The 24,630-nt window shown below is 44.9% G+C and overlaps 1 protein-coding gene across 3 annotated transcripts in view; it reads left to right on the top strand.

The window, feature by feature from the left end:
• Positions 1–12,984: 12,984 nt before the first annotated feature.
• The window catches only part of GRIA1 (glutamate ionotropic receptor AMPA type subunit 1), a 274,009-nt gene continuing 262,363 nt past the window's right edge, over positions 12,985–24,630 (top strand). For 2 of the 3 annotated variants that reach the window (XM_036312933.1, XM_036312934.1), the window contains exons 1-2: positions 12,987–13,375; positions 16,325–16,462. In XM_036312933.1, coding sequence (XP_036168826.1) covers positions 13,294–13,375; positions 16,325–16,462 — 220 coding nt within the window. In that variant the 5' untranslated portion in view covers positions 12,987–13,293. Of the gene's footprint in view, positions 13,376–16,324; positions 16,463–24,630 lie in introns of all 3 variants that reach the window. The other variant, XM_036312935.1, reaches the window with a different exon arrangement.

The raw sequence follows: 24,630 nt of genomic DNA, 5'->3' as shown, positions 1-24,630 counted from the left end.
TTGTGTGTTCACTTCAGGTGACCGAATCTGGATACACCCTGCAAGGAAGCCACAGTGATGGAGGGGCCAGGAAACCAACAGTGGTTCCTGGAGTGGAGGCAAGATGAACTGCTTCCAACCTGCAGACAAAACAGGCTAGAAACTACCTTTTTCATCCCAAATATCCAGTTCATTGCTGGCCCAAACAAGATGCCAATGAATCATAGCTAACCATGAACTGCAGGTCAACTGTTTACAAGGCATTGTGCCAAGCGCTATACAAGCAACTTATCATTTAATCCTCACAGTGATAGGGGGGAAGGACACATAATAAGAATAGAGCCACAATAATTATTGCCTAATAATTATTCACCTTACTAACTATATATGAGAAGTTTTCTTACAGATCCTGGGAAACTGGAAGATGAAACAAAGCTGTGAAACAATAAGATGCCTCCATGGGCCCATTACTCAGAAAAGAAATTCATTTGAGAACAGACCAAGGACAGGACATGCTTTGATTTGGTTGCTGTGCCCGAACCCTGACCCCCTCCAGGAGTTTTTCTCAGGAACTCGGACCATTCTCCGGTCCCAGGAACAGACTGAGCTGTTTATAACATCATAGAAGATTAGCTACCTTGTTATTGGACTTTGAGCTCCTGAAGGCCAGACTACAGACCCTACTCTCCCCTTTCCATGCTATACTTGTAGCGCGAAGCTGCACGTAGCTATCTTCTCCCTCATGAGTATATAATCAGCCAACTGGTGAGCGGGGGTCAGAGCAGAATTTTCAGGGTAACCACCTGTTCTCCTCATACTGCCGGCATTATTGGAATAAACACTTATATATGATTCAACCCTGTCTCTGCTTAATTTGGCTCAAGTATTACAGGTGGCCTCAGACCCATTGTGCCTGGTTTCGACAGCATTATCCCCATTTAATGGATAGGGAAAGGGAAGCTTAGGGGGCTAATGCAGGTTGCCCAGGGTCAACTGCTAATAAGCCTTAAAGGTAGTCTGCAAACTCAGACATTCTGCTTCCAGAGCCCATGCTCTAAATGTGAGTTAGGTGAACAGTTAATAATCATACTGGTTACCTTTTGGCAAGCTTGGCTTTGACACTTAATGCTTTAAGCTAAGATCTGGGCTATCTCCATAGTGACCAAGGGCTCCTTGAAAAATAATGCCCATCCTTTCTCACTCCAGATGCCCCAGCAGAGGTCAGCCAGTGGCTGAGCATTTCTGGTGGCATTTTGAAGAGAAAATAGCTCAGGTCTCTGCTATCCTGGGTCTACCCAATAGCCCAGGTGTGGAGATCCCTCCTGAACAACATAACTGCCTTATTTTTCTTGTTGTCATTGTTTGAAGTTGGAATAAGAGAAAATCCTCTCTCTTGCTCTGGCTGCTCAGTGCAGGGGATCCTATATCACCGCAGAGCCTGTGACTGCACATCCCCAGCCTGTCCCTTGAGGCCCTCATTTTCAGGGTTCTAATCCTGGGCCAACTCATTCAGCTTCCTCTGGAGAGGTCACAGCCCCTTGCTGCCACTTGAACTTCCACTGGGGGAGATGGCTTCAGAGCTCTGAGAGGCTGAAGCTCAGTCAGAGAGGGAGCCTTTGGAGGCCAGAGCAGGGGTGACAAAGCAGGAAGGAAGGGTCAGCTTTAGAGAGTGCAAAGGAAGCTATTCTCCTGGGGCATCAGGAGCTGGGGGCCCAAAAGGAGGAGGAAGTCCGCCATGGCAAAAGGACCTCCTGACACTTTAAAGCCGCATAGGGGTGAGTTAATTAAATGTTTGACTAAATAAAGCAGGCTAATTTTTTAAAAATAAACTTTTATTGATTTCAGAGAGAAAGGGAAAGGGAGAGAGAGAAAAACATCAATGATGAGAGAGAATCATTGATTGGTTGCCTCCTGCATGCCCCACACTGGGGATCAAGCCTGAAACCTGGGCATGTGTCCTGACCAGGAATTGACGCATGACCTCCTGGTTCATAGGTCAACAGACAACCACTGAGCCACGCCAGTCAGGCTTGCAGGCTAGTTTTTAAGTTGATAATTTTGCATGGCCCTCAAATGATGTTATAAATATCCAAATGGCTCTTGGCAGAAAAAAACGTTCCCCACCCCTGCTTTAAAGTGGAAGGGTTTGTGGAGAAAGTCAACTGGTGTTCCATCTCCTTTTCTTCCCATAGTTTTCTAGTTTTGGGTTGCTGTGCCCTCCGTGCTCAATCCAGATCAGCTTGGTTCAGGTAGAAAGTGTTATACACAAATAGTGGTTAGTTTTCTGTAGAAAATGTTATAAATGAATAATGGTTAGTTTCCCAGATGAGCTCACCAAAGCCAGCTTGACATTTACTATAGTTGAAATACTATACTTTTGCCATAAAAGTAATAGAAGACAATACTGTAGAATCAGGATTTATCTCCTTTAAAAAACTATATAATTTTAAATATGGTTTAGAGTCCATGAACTTCATGGAATCATTGGCCCTATCTGGGAGCCTCATCTCAAGAGTTAAAGGCAGGAATCATTCATTGCCTTTTGCCTGATTTCAGGGGTAGGGTGAAGGTGGGGTGGGGAGATTTTTGACCTCCAAAGAGTGATGAACATCATGGGAAGCAGATACTGGCAGTGTTGAGTAGGGGGAAGTGATCTTGGCTTGAGACCTTGTTCTACCACTGACTAGTTGTGTGTCCTGAGATTAGTGCTTTATCTTCCTCTGTTAAACTCATCACTTGCTGAATAAAGAGAGCTGACAACACTGTTTCCACAGATTTCCTGGGGAAACACATGGAACTCCATGTGGTGCATGGCAAAGGCTTTAAAGGCTAATAGACCAAGGTGTGCCTCCCCCGTAAAACAGGGTTTACCACAGTGCTACAGGGCTGGGTATTAGAATGTGGAAAGTACTTAGAACAGTGTGATTTATATGATGGCAGCTGGTAGCTGATATTACTGACATTATTATGTTACTGTCCTCACTTTCCCCAAGGAGGCTTATTCCCTTCTGTCATGCCTGCCCTCTTTTCAATTCTTCAAGAGCCAAGAAGCTATTTCTGCTTGGCTTTGGATATGGGAATGATGGGGGAGGGGATGGTAACCAGCTCAGAGCAGGCAGGGACTGACTTGGGTTACTGGGGATGTGGATCTACCCTAGCAATAACATAGGATGGAAGGAGGGTGGGAGCAGGGGATGGGGTTCAGAGACTGCTTCATCTGAAAGGTTCATACAAGAGACAAACAGGAAAGAGAAGGGAGAAATACAAAGTGAGGAGCAGAGGAGGGGAGAGTTAAATTTTATTTAGGGGATCTCTGTTAAGGACACTGAGGAAGTTCATACATACTCTGGTTTGTGTTTATTCTTATATAAGATTCTCTCCACCATCCCACTGTCAGGCAGCATGCAGGCTAACTATTTGACCTTTGTGTCGGTTATGCTTAAATATAATCTCAGAAGTCTTTAGTGGAAAAATTACCACACGAGCTATGGACTGGTGGGCAGATCTCATTCTCCAGGGACTCCTTCTGCCTCTGCTAAAAGGTGAGTCTAACTTAGGCCCCTTCCCTTGTGTTTCTATGGATGGTAGTTTTCATAGCTGCTACTTGAACCCCTTTACTTGAGCCCTGTGCCAGGTCTCATTGTGACAGGATATGTACAAAATCCATCATGCAGTCAAACTTTGGTTTCAAGTCTCTGATCTTCCACTATCAGATCAAATGAATTCACCTTTCTGAGATCCCATTTTATTTGTAAAATGAAGGTGTTCGTCTCTACAATCTCAGAATGTCCTTCCAACTCTACATTCTACCTGTTTCTCTTCCACATAAGAGGTATCCCACTCCTAGCCCTTATTTTAATTCTGTCTGATTTTTGTCTTAGAGTCATAAAGGAGAAGCTAGAGGTTAGGCAAGCAGCAAAATTTAATATGAGGAGTATGCTAGTCAATTATGTTTTAAGACTTCTGACAACTTAAAATCTCCCTTTGGTCATGGGGGTACATGGGGACTATAATAAGCACCATAATTACTGATTGGCCTCAAAAAAAGCTACCAGATGTGGGGAGAGAGATATTGATTCATCTTCTTTTTTGAGACACATTTCTTTTAAAGCAAACTCCAGTCTTGTACATGTTTCCTGAATGGCTTCTTAGAGGCCTTTCCTATAATCCTGTCACTGAGCTACTGTGGGACAGAGTTTTTAATATGAGGATTCATGGGCTAGGTCACCTCTTAGCCATGGGTCCTGAGGCTAAGTCCTTTATCTTTTCAAAATTATGGTGCACATTGTCAAGGGCCTGTCCAACAAATTGGTGGGCATAGCCTTGAGATAGTATAGGTTAATGGTAAGGAGAACCAGCCTTGAGAACCAAGCAGATCTAGTTTGAAATCGAAGTCCTGCCTCTACATAGTTATATAAGCTTGGGCAAGTAACTTAACCTTTCCAACCCCCTCTTCCCCACCTATAAATAGAATAATCAGGGCTTCTACTTCATGGGGTTGCTGTAAACATCATGCAACATGAGGCAGGTATGTAGTCTGGCACATAGCAAGTATTCAAAAAAATTAGCTTTTACATATTATAGCCATGATTCTTGCCCTCTAAGGGGCTGAAAAATCAAATGGGAGGGGCTAAGTGAAATATCAATTAAAAGCAGTAAGTGATAAGTAACACCCAGGGAGTCCAAAATAGGTGTGGGAAGGCAGTGTGGAGAAGATAGGAAATGAATGGCATCTTAAAAAAATCAGAAGGTGACAAAGGAAAGAAAGGCTATTTTGCAGGGAAAGTGAGATAAAGGCCATCTCTTCACTTTTTAACAAGTATTTATTGAGAACTTACTTTGTGTTAGACCCTCTCCTTAGCACTGGAGTGAACAAGATACATTCTAGTAATGGGTCAAATGATAAACCAATAAATACATAATGTATTGAGATCGCAATAAACACTGCAAAGAAAAATGAAGCAGGGTAAGGGGAAGAAAAACCATGGCAGTGGGTGGGGTGCTATTTCAGAGACCTTTGAAGAGAAGCCTGAATGAAGAGAGAGAGAGGAGCAATGTGGATTTCTGTGGGTGGAGCTTCCTAGGCAGAAGAAGTACAAAGGTCCTGAGACAGGGTTTCCCTTACTGTGTGCAAAGAATAGCAAGAAGGCCACTGCGACTGGAGTAGCGTGACAAGGGAAGAGGGTGCAGGAAATGCGGTTCAAGAGGCAGCCAGGCTTTGGAATTTATTCTAAGCATGTGTGAAGCTCCTGGATATTTAAGACCTGGGGAGAAACAGAATCTGACTTCTGTTCAGATTTTAAAAGTTTCACCCTGGCTACTATACAGGGAACAAATTATGTTGCCATGGTGGTGGGCGTGGGGGCAGAAACAGAGTAAAAATAAAGTTGTTAAAGTTTGCTATGGGTCAGAGAGAGATGAGGGTGGCATGAATGACTTGTAGAGATGGTGGAAAGTGGTTGGATTATGGCTGTAATTTGCATCCTGACAACTAGGTGAACATAGGTCATTTAGGGAGGTGGGAGAAATGAGGAGATGAGCAGGTTGGAGGACAGTAGAATCAGAAGTTCATATATCTCTGATGGAATAGGGTGTGGGGAGCTGACATAGATTCCACAGATTGGTAAACTGAGCTATGGGACAAGATTTCAGAAGTAGATAGCAACCACACAGAAGGCCCCTGATGCTAGGCTGAACCTGGACTCCAACCACTAGGGAAGAACAATGCTAAGCGAAACAAGTCAGACAAGAGAAAGACAAATACCATCTGGTTTCACTTATATGAGGAATCTAAACAACAACAACAATAATAACAAAAACGGGCTCAGAAACAGAAACCAAAGAGATGGTTTCCAGATGGGAGGGGTGGGGAGGATGGGTGGAAAAGATAAAAGGGAATATAGTCAATAATATCATAATAAGTTTGTACAGTGACAGATGATTTCCAAAATTGGTGAGATGATCACATTGCAAGGTACAAAAATGTTGGACCACTATATTGTACACCTGAAACTACTATCCTATCTAATAATAGACAAACATGGTAATTAACCATACCTCCGACACACTTCCCATTGGCTAATCAGAGCGATATGCAAATTAACTGTCAACCAAGATGGCGGCCGGCAGCCAGGCAGCTGAAGCGAACAGGAGGCTTGCTTGCTCCAGTGACAGAGGAAGCCAAGGTTCCCCGCCTGCCGCTGCCCAGCTCTGAGCTGCACTCTTAGCAACGATGTTGCAATTATAGAAACTAAACAATCCCCAGAAACCAGCTTTCAGCCAGCTGGGCCTCAGAGCTGGAGTTGCAACAGTGTTTCAATTATAGAAGCTAAACAAAGCCCAGATACCTGCTTTCAGCAGCGGAGGCCTCAGAGCTGGAGCCGAGCCTCAGAGCTAAAGCCAGCTCTCAGCTCCAGTGACAGCCATAGAAGGTAAATAAATCCCAGAATAAAAGAAAAAAGAAAAAAAGGAGAGGTTGGGAGCTTCAGTCACCCGCCAGCCTGAAAACGGCCCTCAGCCCCTCACGCAGACTGGCCAGGCACCCCAGTGGGGACCCCCACCCTGAAGGGGGTGTGACCAGCTGCAAACAGCCATCATCCCCTCATTCAGGCTGGCCAGGCACCCAAGCGGGACCCCCACCCTGATCAGGGACACCCTTCAGGGCAAACCAGCCGGCCCACACCCATGCACCAGGCCTCTATCCTATATAGTAACAGGGTAATATGCAAACTGACCCTAACAGCAGAAGGACTTGGAATGACTGGTCACTATGACACACACTGACCACCAGGGGGCAGATGCTCAATACAGGAGCTGCCCCCTGGTGGTCAGGGCGCTCCCACATGGGAGGAGCTCTGCTCAGCCACAAGCCAGGCTGATGGCTGCCAGTACAGCGGTGGTGGGAGCCTCTCCTGCCTCCTCAGCAGCGCTAAGGATATCCAACTGCAGTTTAGGCCTGCTCCCCGCTGGCAAGTGGACATCCCCCAAGGGCTGCCGGGCTGCCAGAGGGATGCCTGATTGCCATCTTAGGCCCAATCCCCCGGGGAGCGGGCCTAAGCCAGCAGGTGGTCATCTCCTGAGGTGTCCCAGACTGCAAAACGGCACAGGCCAGGCTGAGGGACCCCCTTCCCCTGAGTGCACAAATTTTTGTGCACCGGGCCTCTAGTAACTAATATAATGGTGTATACCAACTATACTTAAATTCTAAAAAAACAAAATAGGCATTAAAAGGCAAAAACAATGAACGGTCTATTGGAGATTATTTTAAATAATAATAATAATGAGATTTCACATCTCTGTACTGTAAGAGCCGGTGGAGTCCTGACTGTGTGCCTGGAGCTTTGCCAGCCCTCAGGGAGCACATCTCATGAATCCTCGTTCCCATCATTCTATAGACAAGACACTGAGACGAAGGGGTTAAGAGGCTCATTCATAATCATGAGTCCAGTGAGGATGGCCCTCAGAGTCTGGCCAGCATCCACCTGAGCATGGCCTGGGCAACCTTGCTGAGGGCTCCACTGGTTTGGAGGAACAGTCAGAGCCTCCAATTTCTACCAGAAACGATGGTGCTGCGAAGGAGTTTCCCTGGAATAGACCTTTTTTTTCAGGCATTGATCCTGCCCCAGGGTGTTTTCCAGAACTTGCACTGCTCCCTAATTATCTAGTAATGCTGAGGGCTTATGAAAATGCTGTCATTTGTGTGAGAAGGGAGCAGGGGGAGAGGGAGGCTGAAAGAATGAGAAAAAAAAAAAAAAAAAAAAGGAGAGAAAATGCTGCTAAACCTGGCAGACGTCCAGGGTGGGCAGTTACAGGGGTGGTGTTCTCACCACACACAGTCTGCAGAGTATTTGGGGAGCCTTCTGTAGGTATTGGGCTAAAACCATGAAAAATATTATCCTTATTATTTTTTCTACATCTTTTAAAATGGGGACTTTCTAAAACCACAGAGGCACCCGCTCTGATTGCGTTTTTTGCCAATTTGTTAGCTGTCAGAGATCTGTACTCAGATCATAAATTTGACAGCTTCCCCTCCCCCTTGAATTGTTTCGCATGAAAAGCCTACAATGTTCAAGCCAAAACAGACCTTGGTACACTCCCAACGATTTACAGCTGGAGGTGTGAGCCCAGGGAGGGGAGGGAACCTGGGAAAGCCACTGCCGCAGGTAACAGGAGGCGAGAGCATGGGGCTCCCAGACTTGATCCCTGTCCTTTTCCTTCCTTGCCTGGTCAGTGCCATCCAGGGACCCACCAAGTGTTAGAGCCAGAACAGTGTGCCGCAATCACCTAGTCTATTCTCGTCATTTTATAGATGAGAAACAGAGGCCCAGAAACAAAATGGACCTATCCCCCAAGTTGATATGGGGAGGGGAGGTGGTGGTTGGACCCTGTCTCTGGCCTTTTTCACGGAACCAGAACTGGCACTACATGGCCTGTGGGCCAGATCCAGCCCAGAGACACTCCCTTCTTTTTTTACTTTTTGTTGGGTTCTTGCAATGAAGGTACACATAATGGAAATAAATTTTAAACATCCATATTTCTACTTTCTTTTGAAAAATAAATCAGAAGATATGGCCATACAGGGGCTGCTATCAGCTGCTATTGAGCTCCTACAACCACCTTCAGACAGGGTGTCTGCCCTCTAGCTCTATCTTCCCTCCCTGCCCTCTCCCCTGTGTGACTCACTTCATTCATTTCCTGCTTGGCCCAAGAAGGCATTTGAATTCGTAATCCCTGCCCGGCACCATTCTTCTTGATTTGTGGTGTAAATCCAAAGCCAAATAAATAAGTCTTAGGCTATTTTGGCTACATGATAATGGAACTTAAAGTATGCAAAAAAAGAAAAAAGGGCTGGGACAGGTCATAATTCATCTTAGGAGTGGGTGCCACACCGTCTCTGAGCACAGGAGGACTTTTCCTCAGGCCTGCCCACTGCCTGGAGTACCTCACAGTACTCATTTTTTTTGACTTTAAGGAACACATGTGGCTTCTACCCACTAAATGCCAGTAGCACCTTCCCAAGTGCGACAACCAAAAATGCCTGTAGACATGGCGTAATATCCCCTGGGAGAGAAGTTCACTGCCAGTCGAGAACCATTCATCTACCATTTGAGTTCTTACTTAACCATTTGTACACCATAACCGTCTATAGATGCAAGCGGCAGAACTTTTTTAATTAAATTCAAAATATTGTGGCAGTTAACTGGTTAATGTGTAAGTTAGGTTCCAATTCCTGCCCTTGTGGGGTTGTTGGGAGGATGAAGTGAATAATGGATGTACAAATGCTGTGTAAATCACAACATGCCATGTGTGTGTACAGTTTGGTTGCCATCAGTCACAACAGACTATGAACAGTCAAACCTTCCAAGATGGATACTGGGGATGGCAAACACGGTTGGAAGCTATAAGGAGTTTGACATGGTGAACTAAAGAAGGATGACATCAGAATAGATTGTCCAGGGTGTGGATGGTATGTAGTCTTAACCTCTGAAGCTGAGGTCAGTGTCTTCTTCCTCACACACATCCCTGGTATAGAACTATCATACTAAAAAACTACCCCATGGCTCTCCATTGTCTGCCAGGAATTCAGTGGCTTCCATTCAAATCCTGACCCTGACCTCGTCTGGGTTTTATGTTTCCCACCCTGTCCTGCATGAGCGTCTGCACCACATGAGGCATCTTCTCTGGCCTCCAGCACTTGCAGGTGCTCTTCCCTTGGTTTGCATCTCTGTTCTCAGCCCTTTCTTTCTTTTTTTAATATATGTTTTTATTAATTTTACAGTGAGGAAGGGAAAGTGAGAGAGAGATAGAAACATCAATGACGAGAGAGAATCATTGATCTGCTGCCTCCTATAAGCTCCCCACTGGGGATCAATCCTGTAACAGGGGGGAGGTGGGGGTGTGTGCCCTGACCAGGAATTGAACTGTGACCTCCTGGTTCATGGGTCAATGCTCAATCGCTTGGCAACACTGCTGGGCTCGGCCCTCACTTTCTGCCTGTAGTTTCCTCCTTCACAGCTCAGCTCTTTGAAAGCCCTGCTGGCTCCCCACAGACAGATGTTCGGTCACTTCCTTCTTTGCTCCCCTGTGTTGTGTTTACATCTCTATTAGAGCACGTGCCATGGTCTGCTTTGGATGACTGGGTTCATCTGTCTTTCTCTTCTACCACATTCACTTGCCTTGAGGTGGACTGTGCATCTGATTCCTTTCCATATCCCCCAGCACCTGGCACCCTGTTGGATACAGAATATGTTCTCCACCAATATTTGAAGAGAATTCTGAAGGCAAACAGTTGAACCTAAATGTACTTAGACCTAGATGCCCAGACTTGAAATGTATAACCTCCATGTTTATTTAATCACTAGAGGCCAGGTGCATGACATTCGTGCACTAGGGGTGGGGGGGAGAGGAGGGGTCCCTCATCCCGGCCTGCACCCTTTCGCAGTCCGGGAGCCCTTGGAAGATATCTGACAGATGGCTTAAGCCTGCTCCCCTTAGCGCTGCTGCAGAGGCAGGAGAGGCTCCCACCACCATTGATGTGCTTGCCAGCCATCAGCCTGATTTCTGGCTGAGCAGTGCTCCCCCTGTGGGAGTGTGGGGGTGCACTGACCACCAGGGGGCAGCTCCTGTGTTGAGTGTCTGCCCCCTGGTGGTCAGTACACATCATAGCGACTGGCCGTTCCACTGTTTGGTCAATTTGCATATTACCCTTTTATTATATAGGATTGAACAACTCTATATATTTAATAGGCCAAGGGGAGTCATTGTCCATATTTGAACAAAGCAATAACGAAGAGCTATATTTTAGGAAAACCTATCTGACTGCATGATTTATAATGATTGAAGAAAATGCATGGTTTTGACTCCTTTAAGCCCCTCTCCTCCAAAGTAAGCAAAACAAGTCTTGCCTCTTCCAGGTGGGTGTTGAGGTTTTGCTAATTAATTCTTATAAAGGGCTTCGAGATCTTCCTCTGAAAGGTGACAGAGAAGTGTGAAGCTTCCAGTGACAGCCTAATTATTATTATTACCAGGCATAAAGCTCAGAGATCTTAAAAGATTCCCCAGGTACCATTCAAAATAGTAAGAGACAAAAAAAAAAAAAAATGCAAACGGAGAAATTATATTTTAAGCCAGAATCACTGCATCACAGACGTTTAATGTCAGCAGGGACTTTAGAGGGAATCTTTCCTGATCTTTTCCCTCACCTTCCCAAGCTGAGGTTCACATACCTTTAGAATCTTTCTGCCGAGTGCTGTCTGCATTAGAACCTAAGGGTTAAGAGCTTGGGCCTGATTGCAGAGTTTCCTGTGTTCAAATCCCCAATCTCTTCCTTGTTTGTAATGGAATATCGGGTGAATTTTAGGCTTCATTTTCTTGAACTATAAAATGGGGATTAGATGACCTACCACAAGTGTCATTGCACAAGTACATGATGCAAACACATTGCTTGGCATGGAACCTGGCACATGGTAAATAAATAAACATTAGCTCTAAAAATCACTTGAGCTAATTAATAAATGTGAGAGTGCATGGGAAATTACAAAGCATCTGATGTCTAAGTTGCTCCTACTTTAGGGGCTCCATCGAACACGGTGAGATACTTCTTGCAAATCCCAGCCCTCCTAGCTGTCCTGCAAGTGTGGGAGAGTGTGCACGGTTGGTGAGGGAAGTGGGGAGTTTTGGATGGTCAAGTGACAAAGCAAAATTGGGTCTGTTCTCCCTCTTTCTAACAGAGAAAAGGTGATCTTTCCTTTTCAAGACTATCATTTGTCAGGTGGGATTCTGACCAGGCAGTGAATGGGCCCATTGGGAATGCCCAGAATATTCAAGTTCATAGGTTAGACCATATATGTGTTGGTCCTGAGCATCCAGACTCCATCTTAGTAGGTCCATGTCTTTATGATTGAATCCCTGAAGCCTCACTTTTTTTCATCTGTAAAACCGGGGCTGTGGCCATGTCACAGGTGTGAGGAGAGAGCAGGATAACACTGTGAAGTTGCTTCGGAAACTGTAAAGTGCTGTGACTGGTAGTGACAGCCACTCTGGAACCCACACTTTGTCCCTGACCACAGTTGTTCCCCCCACAGGTTAGTTATTTCAGCGAAAGCCCCTGTCCAGGAGGTTCTATGGAGCTCCAGTTTACAGGAGAATGGCCAGCATCCAGAGGTAACTAACTGTAAGAAGTCTGACTCCTCTCACTCCAATCCCTGCAAAATGACTCATGTAATTGCTCTGGGCAAGTATCCTTTGCCGTCATGTACACCCACACATTCTGATGCCATAGTCTCCTGTGGAATGCAGGGGAAGCGGGGAAGGGGGCCCATTTTCAATGCCTATGGTTTAGAGACCACCAATTCCACCGTAAAGGCACACAGGGACTGCACAATGTCCAAGCAAAGGCACCTGCCAATCATCCCAGACCCTCAGGTTTGTCTTACTGTCACTCCTCCCATTAGGGAGGGAAAGCGTTTTTTCTCCTCTAAAGCTCCTAGGGGGGATTTCTAGGGTCTTCCCCTCAGGAATTAGTTGTAGGAATAATTGGGCCAGTGGAGTGCAGGAGATATATCCAGCACAGCCCGAGCGCTCCTAGAAAAAGTGACCTAGATCAAGCAGCCTGTGGATGGAGGACTATTGCGGGGACCCCCTGCCACCTACTGACTTACAGCTGAACCCACATTCCCAGGAGCATCTGCCAGGCTGGGGGTTGGGGGAGGGGGCAGAAAGCTGAGGAAGGCAAGGGGGTGGGTGAAGGGGCCAGTGGCTTTGTCCCTTTCAGGACCCAGCTCCTTGTATCACACTCCCTCACCCACCCTCCCACCCATCCGCCTGGCACCCTGGAAGGAGGATGAGGTGAGGAAGGGAGGCAGGGAGTGACAGGGAGAGAGGGCAGCTGTGGAACTCTGAGCTGGCTGGTGGGTATGAGCACACAGCTTGCTGCCTGTGTGAGTGTGAGGGGGAGAGCGAGGGAGCGAGAGCAAGGGAGGGAGAGAGAGGCAGGCTGCGCGAGGAGAGGAGAGGAGAGGAGGAGAGGAGAGGGGAGGAGAGGGGAGCAAGCGCTCCAGCTAGCATGAGGACGGTTTCTCTTTTCCGTGCTCAGTTAATCTGGCTGTCAGTTGGTGTTAACGCTGCAGTTTAAGTGCTCGGATTCCAAGGGAAACACACACCTCGCGGAAGGAAGGAAGGAAGGAAGGAAGCGAGGAAGGAAGGAACTGCAGGAGGAAAAGAACAGGCAGAACAGAGAGAGGAATACAGGGAAGGGGGGAAACACCAAATCTATGATTGGACCTGGGCTTCTTTTTCGCCAATGCAAAAAGGAATATGCAGCACATTTTTGCCTTCTTCTGCACCGGTTTCCTAGGCGCGGTAGTAGGTGCCAATTTCCCCAACAATATCCAGATCGGTGAGTGAGAGGGGCAGCCTGGGGAGGGACTTTCTGGGGTCTGGCCAGGTTTTTTCTGAGGTGGGGGGTGTCTATGTCTCCCCACCCCCACTAAGGACTGTGCTTGGCTAGTGAACGCTGTGCTGCGGTGATAGGAGAAGGACTTGGGCCACAGCATGGGGAGGGGGCTCCTCTTGATCAGATGAGGAGCAGAGGGGAAGCGCGCGCCGCGCGCGCGCACACACACTCACACACACACACACACACACACACACACACACACACACACAGTCCCCACACACTCTTACACTCCAGGCATGAGCATATGAAATGGAGGAATAAAAATAATCAGGCTTTAGCAAGGAAAGAAATGGTGGGTGTTTAAAGAGTTAAGTCCATTGCTTGGTAGATGGTGCCTGATTTCATTTACTTATATAAATACCTGTGGTGTCTGATGTGTGTGATTATGTATTAAGTAGCCACATAGACACTTAATTGAGAGTGGCAGTGATTTCTTAGCTGGAGGAGGTCTCTTTAAAGAGACCCTCTAAAATAAGGAGCGAAGGGTTTATTGCAGCCATTGAAATAATGCCAAAAGCACCCACTCCAAGTCAGGGGGGCTCCCCTCCTGCTCTGGACTCTTCCAGCTGCCTGCTCTCTGCTATCTGCCATGCCGGGCTGGTGGTCCCCTCTCCTGGGATCCTGGAACTTCCTAGCCTGCCCTTTCTCTGCTCCTTCAATGGCTCCCTCCTCTTCGATTTTCTGTGCACAGACATTTACACACGCTCCTCTCCCCTCCTCCGAGCTTCCCACAGCCCTGGGCTCCATCCTCTCAACTTGGAGATGGTTGCCACAGGCTGCTTGTCTTTTTGTTCCCTGTTTCCCCTTCCTGGTTGTTGTGCTTCTAAGGAGACCCCCACCCTCCTTGTATTTATGGGGCAGCCAACCTAACTGCTTCTCCTGATAATAATGGGTGAAAGCAAAACAAACAGGAACTGTTACACCAATTACAACGCGTGTCCACAAGGGCCCAGGATTCAGTGTAACCGGCATCTCAGGGCTGATTGTGAGGAGGAATCAAGCAAGCTGCTCTGCTTGGAGGCATCTTGGCTGGTTTGGATTCTGTTTTCTCTCCCCTGACAGGGACCTAGCTCCATTAGGGAAAGTTCCCATCACCGATAGCTTGTGTTTTGTGTGTGTGTTTGTGGGGGGCTGTGGTGCGGCTGGTATTTTGTTGGACACGCAGCATGTGCTGCAGTATCAGTCACTTTTGGCCTCCCAGCAGGCTGGCTCCGAGGGCGGTTGGAATTGCCACAGAGTAACTTGCTTTGTTTCCTGACACCTGTTAAGCTCCACTCTGAACTGTGTCTGTGTACCTGTGTTTGTGCCTTACACGCAAAACAAAACTTCCTGCCTCCCAGGAGGCACTTCCCTGCAGCCCAGCCTGTAGCTGCCTGCCTCCCCACCCCCACCCCCTCTCTTTCATTCACTGCAGGGGTGGAGGAAGGGAACTGGGAAGTGTTTTGGGGTGTGGTCATCTTGGGGGTGAGGGGAGAGCAACAGAATCCAGAAGGAGTTTGTTGTTTTTTTCTCTTTAAAATGGAGCCTATGAACAGGTGTAAATCACTTGCTTTTAGGTGTAGCATTGCTTATGTTGGTGCTTATGTATTGCCCAAACCTTGCTAATTGGAAATATTTGTCTCCAGATATGTGAACTTCTTTCTCAGAGTGTATTTGTGTATTTTGCCATGGGATTAACGCAGGGGGGTGTACATGGTATGTTTGCCCAAGTGTCTCTGAAGAGTTTTCATCATATTTAGCTCCCACCTGCTGTTCAAATGATACAACCATCGTTCCGTTTTCAAATAAAGGGCTGAAACATTAAATTGTAGAGCAAATGCTGAAAATATCACTGCTAGCAGGTAGTACTTGATTTTCCTTGTACGATCTTTATGAAAAGCCTTACCATCTATTTATTGGTTCGGAAACCAAACACGTCCCCCCTGTATAAGAAGTTAGAAGTGCCTGGCATCGGGACTATGATTCCTCTGGGCTCTGCGATAAACTTCTGTGTAAACATTCATTGTAGTGCAGCCTCTGGAAATAGCTCATGCTCACTCACAAGAATGTATTTTAATTCGTTTACATGCCCACAGTAAATACAAAGGCAAGCCATGTACTCTTGTTTCTTGGAACTGGAGCTCCAACAGGCACCTTTGTTGTTCTTTTTAACTAGAATAGAACATTCATATTCTCTGGATATTCTAAGCCCCCAGCTGTTGGAAGGCCAAGGTTCTATCATGCAAATGCACACCAGGGCAATTCCTTATGTAACAAGTCATTCCTAGGTAACTGGGATGTGAGTGTGAAAGAACCAAAACACTGTTTGCATAAAATCAAGAGTTTTCAGAGGAGATGAATAATAAACCTTCAAGGTGATAGGCCAGTTAAATCACATGAAGATCTTGGCAGGTCCAAGGCCAAAAGTGTCAAACCAAATGGGTATAGTGCGGGAGAAGCCCCTGGGGCCCCAGAGTTAGGACTCACTGTGCCACATTTATTAGTACTGCCCCTGTAAGGCTCTGTGGTGAGAAATGGGTTCGATAGAGGACAAAGTTAGACACAACAAGGGCTTATGTGCATATAAGAGCAAAGGCCACCTAGGTGGTTGGCACAGGGAGGAGGAAGAGAAATGTCAGAGTTCTCCTGTTTTCTCTGACCTGAGCTGAGTTGAGGGGTGAATAATCCAATGTTTGGGGAGAGTGACTGGTGTGTTAGAGGCCCTTGTCCCATGAAAGGCATCTACAGAAGTGTAAGCCTCAGTGTCCAATTACCTCTATTGAACTCTCAGTCCCACCACTAAAGGCTACAATTAGTGAGTTTGGCAGGGGGAGAAGAAAGGGGTCCTTCTGGGGAGGAATCAAATCTGTTTCTAGCTCAGAAACCATGTTGCATTTTCTTTCCTCATAGGGGGATTATTTCCGAACCAGCAGTCGCAGGAACATGCCGCTTTTAGATTTGCTTTGTCGCAACTCACAGAGCCCCCGAAGCTCCTCCCCCAGATTGATATTGTGAACATCAGCGACAGCTTTGAGATGACCTATAGATGTAAGTAATTGCTTCTATTTCTGAGATTTTTTTTCTGCGATCGACCAATGAGAAGAGGGGCTGTGGGTAGGTGATGGTGTTGCAAACATGACTTGAGTTGTCATTTGTCTTCATAAGAGAAAGCCCTCCAAGAAAAATGTCTAGGGCCTTTTGAGTGATTCCATCAGTTGGCATTTTAGATCCTGCAATGCCTCATAGAATGGGTTCACTTTTTCACTGTCAGCTAACTTTAAATGCCAGCACGATGGGTACTTGGGTTGACTGCATCTCCTCTACCTCACAGAAGGGTTTCTGGTTTAGCTGAAAGAGTTTTCGTACTTAGGAAACTTCTGAGAGACATTGAATTAGAATCTGACTTGGAGAATGTGGTTTAAAATGCTTAAGCCTTGCCCTAGCTGGTTTTGCTCAATGGATAGAGCGTCGGCCTGCGGACTGAGGGGTCCCGGGTTCAATTCCGGCCAAGGGCACATGCCTGGGTTGTGGGCTCGATCCCCAGTGGGGGGCCAGAAGGCAGCCAATCAATGATTCTCTCTCATCATTGATGTTTCTCTCTCCCCCTCTCCTTTCCTCTCTAACATCAATAAAATATATTTAAAAAAATAAAAAATAAATGCTTAAGCCTTTTCCTGTCTGCAAATTAAAAGGAGAAAATGTCCCTGCGGCTTGATTTTTTAAAAAAAGGCTATATGAGAAGTTGTATATCTGGTTTTCCATTTTGGGAAATGACCAATAATTGCTTAAAGATCAGTGCCTTGATTATTTCTAAAATGCTTTGAAGTGATTGATTGCTTAAGACACATTTTGCAGGGCAGACTTTGAGCATAACGCAGAACAGAGGTGACCTCAAGAAGGAGAAGGGGGAAATAAAGTTCTGACATCTGAATTGAAAGTCTTATAAAATATGGGCAACAAACACTATCCTGCGTTTTTCTGACAACTAGGACTGAAAAGGAAATTGTACGGTCACATGATTGCCATTTTATGACAGATGAAAGCATAAAAATTAATCAGTAGAGACATATTCCCTCCAGGGATTAAGCTCATGTAGGATATTAAGCTCATGGCATGGAAGTGTGAGCTGAATGGGCAAGAACTACTTAAGATTCAAAACTGGTTTAAATTGGCACCATAGGTTTTGTGTGCCACCGTGGGCTCAGTGACTTCTGCTGAGCCGTGGATGTTAGAAGTCAAACAGACCAGATTTCCTTCATCTCTTTCCCTCATTTCCTCATGGCGGGCTCTCAATGATTTGAACTGAGCATGCTTGCAGGCTCAAGGTGAGAATACAGAATTCTTCCTATCCCTAAGACCGCTTATAGGATAATGTAGATACAAATTCCAAGAATTATAATTTTACCAGGTTCCATTTATTGAGAACATCTGTTTCAGGAACTAAAAGTATTTTATAGATAAAGATAGTAACATTCATTCCCATGTACTGAGCATCTACTATGGCCTATGCAATGCATTAATTGCTTTTCATGTGTTAGCTCATTTAATCCTCACAAGAGCCCTGCAGAGCACTGTTATCTTTTAGAGATGAAGAAACTAAGGTTTCCACAGGTTATATAATGTACCCAAGATCACCCAGGAAGTAAATGGTGGTCTAGTGACCCTAAAGTGCATGTTACTGGGTGATAGATACACCAACCAATCCCATGGTAACCTGACCAATTAGACTGAGAATATCCAAGAAGCAAAAGGGAGTTTTCTGTGTGTTGTAAGGCAATGGCCTGATAAAGCACCTAAGAAGAAAACTGTATAGTGCTTCAAATTGCAGCTTTGATTTTGCAGAAGAGTGACCCATTGAATAAATGAAATAGCAATTCTTCATGTTAGTGATGCTGAGATTGAAAAATCTTGTCTATTGTGTTATTTGATACCCTTCAAAAAGAGCTGAAGTTTAATTGTTGAGTTGTAGTTCTGTGAAACCATCTCCCTGGAAAGCTAGAATAATCTTGAGTCGGTATTTGGTTGTCCAATAACCTCTCATTTCTTTTGATATGGCTTACAGTAGGGTGTTTGGATAGATTTGTGTGTGTGGATCAATGCATCTAAAAACAGCCCGTGATTATGTATAATCTTTTGCATTCGTATGAATATACTAATTTATTTCCTGAGGAAAAACTCCAAAGCTTTTGTCATACTCCATAGCTTTTGTCATACTTCCTCTCAAAAGGTTCCATTACTCAAGAAGGATTACTTGTTTAGGGACTCAAGAAGAATAAACGGCTGGCACTCATACTACTGAGAACTGTCTACCACACAGCTTGTTGGAAAGAGATGTTAACTGCTGTCCTAGTGTCAAGACGTTGACTGACAGGACAAGATAAGAGAAGACAAAAATAGGAGAAAATGTTCTGAGGCAAAAGGTGGTGCTTCTGTACTGTTATCTTCACAACCTAAGCCTTGATCTATAATAGGGTTGGTGGCCATTTATTGGGGAGATTGAAATATGAAATATAATCCATTGTGGTTAGTGAACCTAGAATGAATGGATCTGGGTTCTTGACCTTGATTCCTGCTATGTACCAGTGCACAGGTTCCTGTGAATTTGGTTATTCTTTCAATGCTTCTTCAATCTGTAATGAACATTAGAAAACCAGAGATGATAAAAGACCCTTGTTCTCAAGTAGCTTACAATCCAGTGAGGGACATTACTGAGGGGGTTGTCTGAGAAGCAATAACGCTATCTTGTGCTTAGATCTTTAATTCTTCCCTTTACCTCTAAGATCAGAGAGGGTACTGGGCAGTTTGGGTAGTAACAGTGGCACTGTCATTCCCAACCTGCCTGGAAGATTCTCTGTTAACTTCCACATGAGGCTGGGGACCATCTGGGCTATGTCCATGCGGTCCATTGGTCTGTGAAAACTGTACATCTGTCCCAATTGGAATTGAATAAAATAATGTCAAAGGGAGGAGAGAGGTTTTAAGGAAGATGCATCAAATTAATCATTTATGGGGAAAAAAGTACATCTTATTCAGATTTAATATCAGGTGCTTTTTGAAATCTGGACCGGTAGTTACTTTAAATTAACTGCCCCAGTTTTACCACCAGAAAATAATCAAATCTTTGTATTTTTATAATTTTTGTTGTCATTTGATATTTTCTTGTGCATTTTGCTATTCATTATCCTTCCACCAGAGGGTGGAGAAGGGAAGGGAGAAATATAAGAAGAGCTACACCTACTAAATGTGTTAGCAACAGGGATTAAAAAGAAAGAATGGTAGTTATAGGGTAGGGGATGCAGAAGAGATGGAAGAGGAAGATTGCTAACACCACTGGCCAAAATGAGAGTTTTGTGTCTTCTTTGCATTCAATCTTTCTTGCTTTCCTAGTATGTCATCATTAAGGAATAAAGTCATCGAATCAGCAACCCAACTACCTTGGGATCTCCTCTGAGTACTCTTCCAAGCCTACAAGGGCAGTGTTGGGAAGATTGTCCATAGAGATGGTAGTTATTGATCATTCAGTTTATCTGGGTGCCGTTATGGTTAAGTATAAATAAAGGGACAGATGAACTACTAATTGGGCTTTCTATTAGCAGTCTAAGGAGCACTGCTGTGACTTAATTCTGACCTTTTCATTCATGTATCCATCCATTCATTCAGCAAATACATGCTATATGCCTACTTTGTGCCAGGCACTGTGCAAGGTGATAGGAATATAATGGTCAATGAAGAAGACACAACCTCTTTCCTTGTGTGGTTACATTTCAGCTCATAGTTCCTCAAACTTTAGTGCCCATAATATTCATCCAGGGAGCTTATTTAAAACAAGATTCAGAGGCAGACTCTGGACTTTCTGAATCAGAATATTCAAGAACTGGCCCTAGGGGTATTCTGCAGTAGTTAGTATGAGCATCCAACTTTGAGAAAGAAACTCTTTAATCTAAAAAGTCTTCTATTCCCTGAGCAAGCATTTCTGAGCTTTTAACGAAGCCCAGGTATGGTGTTAAGCACTAGCAATGCAGACAAAAGGAAGACATGTTCCCTGCCCTGAGGACCTTATTCCCTGTAAGGCTGACTGTCCTCTAAAGAGAAAATTAAAATGTAATGTTGTATGTGCTATAGCAGTGATTTGTGGGGAGTGTTAGAGTTGTCTTGAGGAGTAGGGTTGGTTTCTCAGAGAGTGGTAGTGGAACTGAGTTTTAGTGATAAACAGAAGCTCTCCAGGAGGACCAGGTGAGGGGGCTGGAAGGGATGAGGTAAGTGTGTTCCTGGAAGAGGGAATGGCATGTGCAAAGGTAAAGAAGACACATTACCTGTTGCCCCTGCTCTAACCTCCCTCGGCACTTTATTCTAGGCCAGTGGTCGGCAAACCACAGCTCGCGAGCCACATGCGGCTCTTTGGCCCCTTGAGTGTGGCTCTTCCACAAAATACCACGTGTGGGCACGCACGTATAGTGAGATTGAAACTTCGTGGCCCATGCACAGAAGTCGGTTTTTGGAAAGGAGATAGACGAAATAAGTATTCAAGACGAGTGTGGATGGGAGAGTTGGAAGGGGTCGACCTCAGCGAACGTACCTCAACCGGATTGAGGACGTTTTTAGCAAAGGCCAGCTTAGGAGTACCCTAATTAAGTTAATAACAATGTACCTACCTATATAGTTTAAGTTTAAAAAATTTGGCCCTCAAAAGAAATTTCAATTGTTGTGCTGTTGATATTTGGCTCTGTTGACTAATGAGTTTGCCGACCACTGTTCTAGGCCGCTCACTTGCCACTTATTGAGGACTGCAGAAGCAGTTGCCAAATAGCTGTCCACAAGCCAGTTTTAGTACAATGTTTAAAAAATATGGGATTTCACATAAAAATCTGGGTATCTTAGCTCTCTTTGAAATTTCAAAAAATCTGACAACACAATATAACACGTCTCTTCTGTAGCCCCAACTTGCTAGGAGGGAGCAGAAAGTATCCAATCTAGATGGCTTCCTTCCAAACCAGTGCCCACTGCTCTCTTTTCTTTACCTGCCTGGCTCCCGAAAGCATTGCTTTCTTAAGCCCCAGTTGATTTGTTCTACAAGGTTGCCTGTGTTGTGTGTTTATAGGTCAACTCTACCATCAGAATATGAACTGCTCTCCAAAAAGACCATGTCAATCTTTCATTTGGTGTTACTGAGAACACATGTCACAGGGCTAGTCCCCTAACACAAAGGAACAGCTGTCTCCAGGAGTCGGGGAACAACACAGCATAAAGGTGCTGAGAGCCTACGTGGCAATCAGCTGAGGGGTAGTGTGCCTGATTGTAGTGGGTCCCCTTCTGTTGTGAACCTACTCAGGAAACCCAAGGGCATTCTAACAAGACATTAGGCATTGACAATAGACAAATGTCCTTTAGCTTTTGCCTGAGCATCCTTCATCATTTTCAGATTTGTAAACTAACTGCCCACAGACTTGTTTTAAAAAAAAAAAAAAAATATGGCATAAAAATATAGATTTCTGGCTTCTCTGAAAAAAACAAAAACAAAAACATAGGACATCAGACAACCCTGGATCCACATTCCTGCTCAGCTTCTATTGTGTAGAGCTGAGAAGTACTGTCCTCTCTAAGTGTAAGGCATAAACTCAGAAGTTTACCAAAATCCTTGCCACTCCCTATTGTACATGTGGCCAGTGTATAAAAATGATTTTGCTTGCCCAGGCCAATAAGCAGGACAATGTGCTTATACCTGATGTCTAGCCTTCAGCATCTGTCATTTTATTATTTCATTCTAATAGTACCTAATATTCACTCTGTAACAAATAGCTGAAGACACAAAAGATGTGCAAAACTCCTGCTATTCAAAACCTAGTTTGTATATCGTAATGAAAAGCATGGAGGGCTGGTGGTGGGATAAATGAAGACTATTTTGAAGACCTACTATGTGCCAGATGCTTCACATGTATTTTCTTATTTAAGTTTTAAAACAAAAATTGAAAGGATATTATCCCCATTTCATAGACGATGCTACTGAAACCGAAAAAGATAGTGTCTTCTCCATATGATGCAATGAATCCGAACCTAAACTAGCATTTGAAACCAGCCTTGGGTCTAAACCCAATGAGATTTCACCCTTTCAAGATATATGACTATGTGGACACACAAAAAAAGTGAAATGGCATGAGCCCCACACAAGAAGTGCCACAGTCAAGTTTATGATTCAGGATTAAGAACTAAGACCTATGAGGCAGAAGCTAGAAGCTAGATAGTTGTGGATAAGGAAGACTGCTTGGGGGAGATTGGGCTAGAGGAGGCATTGAAGGGTGGAGCAGATTTTGGTAGTAACATGAGTGGAAGGTATTTCGAGTGGGTAAAATTACAGTATTTCTTCTTCCCTCCCCTCAGCCACTCCAGCACATGTTTGTTTCAGGAAGGTGGGGCGTTCAGTTTGTCACCTACAGCTACACCACATTCTCAGATGTCTGCATGTCTCTGCTTGATGTCACAATCTGATTGTGACTCCTCCATTTTTACCTGTGCCCTCACCTTGAGACATATGGTTTTCAACATGTGTCTGTGGGTGACTCTTAGCTCTTATTATAATACTTATGACCATGTCTTTTATTTTGTGCAGAAAAGTGGGTGTGAGCATTGCTTTCTCTAACTAGTTGGAAGACTTCTGCTGAGATGGGAGAGATTAATGTCCTCCTCTGAGATGCTCAAGATAAAGCACCAGACAATGGGAAACCATTAAGTTTCATGCATTTGTTCATTTGTTCAAAGCTCTTCTATCATTGACCTTTCTGAAGCATATATACCTCTAGAGGCTCGATGCACAAAATTCATACAAGGGGCTTGGCCCTCGCAGCCCCGGCTGCCTCAGCCCTCACAGCACTGGCTGCCTTAGCCCTCACAGCCCCAGCTTTGTCCAGAAGGTCATCTGGATGGTCAAGGTCGTCCAGACAGTCATTCTGCTGTTTGGTCTAATTAGCATTTTAGCTTTTTATTATATAGGATTACTGCCCCTTCCAAGTCCCTGCAGACAGCATTCATTGATTACAGAATTCTTTCCCACTGAATCTCAACATGGCCTTAAATTTCTTTTCACCACAGCATTCCAGGCAGCTACTACAAATCACAAATTGGTCAGAGTTAAAGTTGATGCAACAGATAAAATCCATTTGCTTTTATAAGGCATTACAGTAGGAATTAAGGAAAATAAAATATATTAGGTATTGATTCTCCCCTTAAGGGACTCAGGTTCCTATAGAGGAAATGGGCACACACACAAAAAAAAGATATAATAGTGTGTCCACACACACACACACACACACACACACACACACACACGAAGGCAGGAAAACTTCCTGATGGAGGAATCAGACTAGGTTTCATAAAACAAGGACATATGAATTGAATTTAGAAAGACAGATAGAAAGACTGGAAAATACACACATGCACACACACCCCACACACACCAAATTTGATGCAGTGAAAGTATTCTAGATCGAGGATTGAAGACATGGGTTCAAATGCTGGACTATATTCTTAAAATCATTCATATGTGACATTGGAGAAACACCTCTTCCCCACCACCCAGTGCTAATTTGTAAAATGAAACTCACATAATCTCTAAGAATCCCTCCAGGGCTGTATTTCTATGGTGAGGATGCATGGAAAACTCCAAGTATAAACAATTCAGAGAAGACGCTCTTGTATCAGCTGTTGGTTGGAGGGAGGGTCACTCAACAGATTGAGAATCTAAGGAAAGCTCTGAACCCCCCCACCCCAACCCCACCAAGTGTCACATTTTACAAACACAGGGGTATTAACCCTACCAGGAGCCTCAGGTGGATTCATGCAATATTCACCAAGTACTGTATTTATGGAGTGCTTATTATTGTGAGCAAAAACAGAAAACAGCCTTGTGCTCCTGGAGCTTACTGGCTAGTGAGGGATGCTATCCTATCTAATAAAAGAGTAATATGTAAATTAACCATCACTTCACAATAAAGATGGCGGCGCCTACAGCCAATAAGAAGGGAATATTCAAATTGACATGACAAAGATGGCAGTGCCAGCTGGAGCCACAGACCCGGCCAGAGAGAGATAGGAAGCCTGGTTATCCTGGGTTGCCCCAGTGACCCAGGAATAGGTCTAGGGGCAATCAGGCCAGGAGGGAGGGCAGTTGGGGGTGAGCAGGCTGGCGGTGGGGGAAGTTGGGGGCAAGCAGGCCAGCGGGGGTG

This window comes from Myotis myotis, unplaced genomic scaffold, assembly GCF_014108235.1.
Source record: "Myotis myotis isolate mMyoMyo1 unplaced genomic scaffold, mMyoMyo1.p scaffold_m19_p_6, whole genome shotgun sequence".
Classification (NCBI taxonomy): Eukaryota; Metazoa; Chordata; class Mammalia; order Chiroptera; family Vespertilionidae; genus Myotis; species Myotis myotis.
Note: the sequence above shows the minus strand (reverse complement) of the source record. Positions and strands in the feature narration are given on the sequence as shown.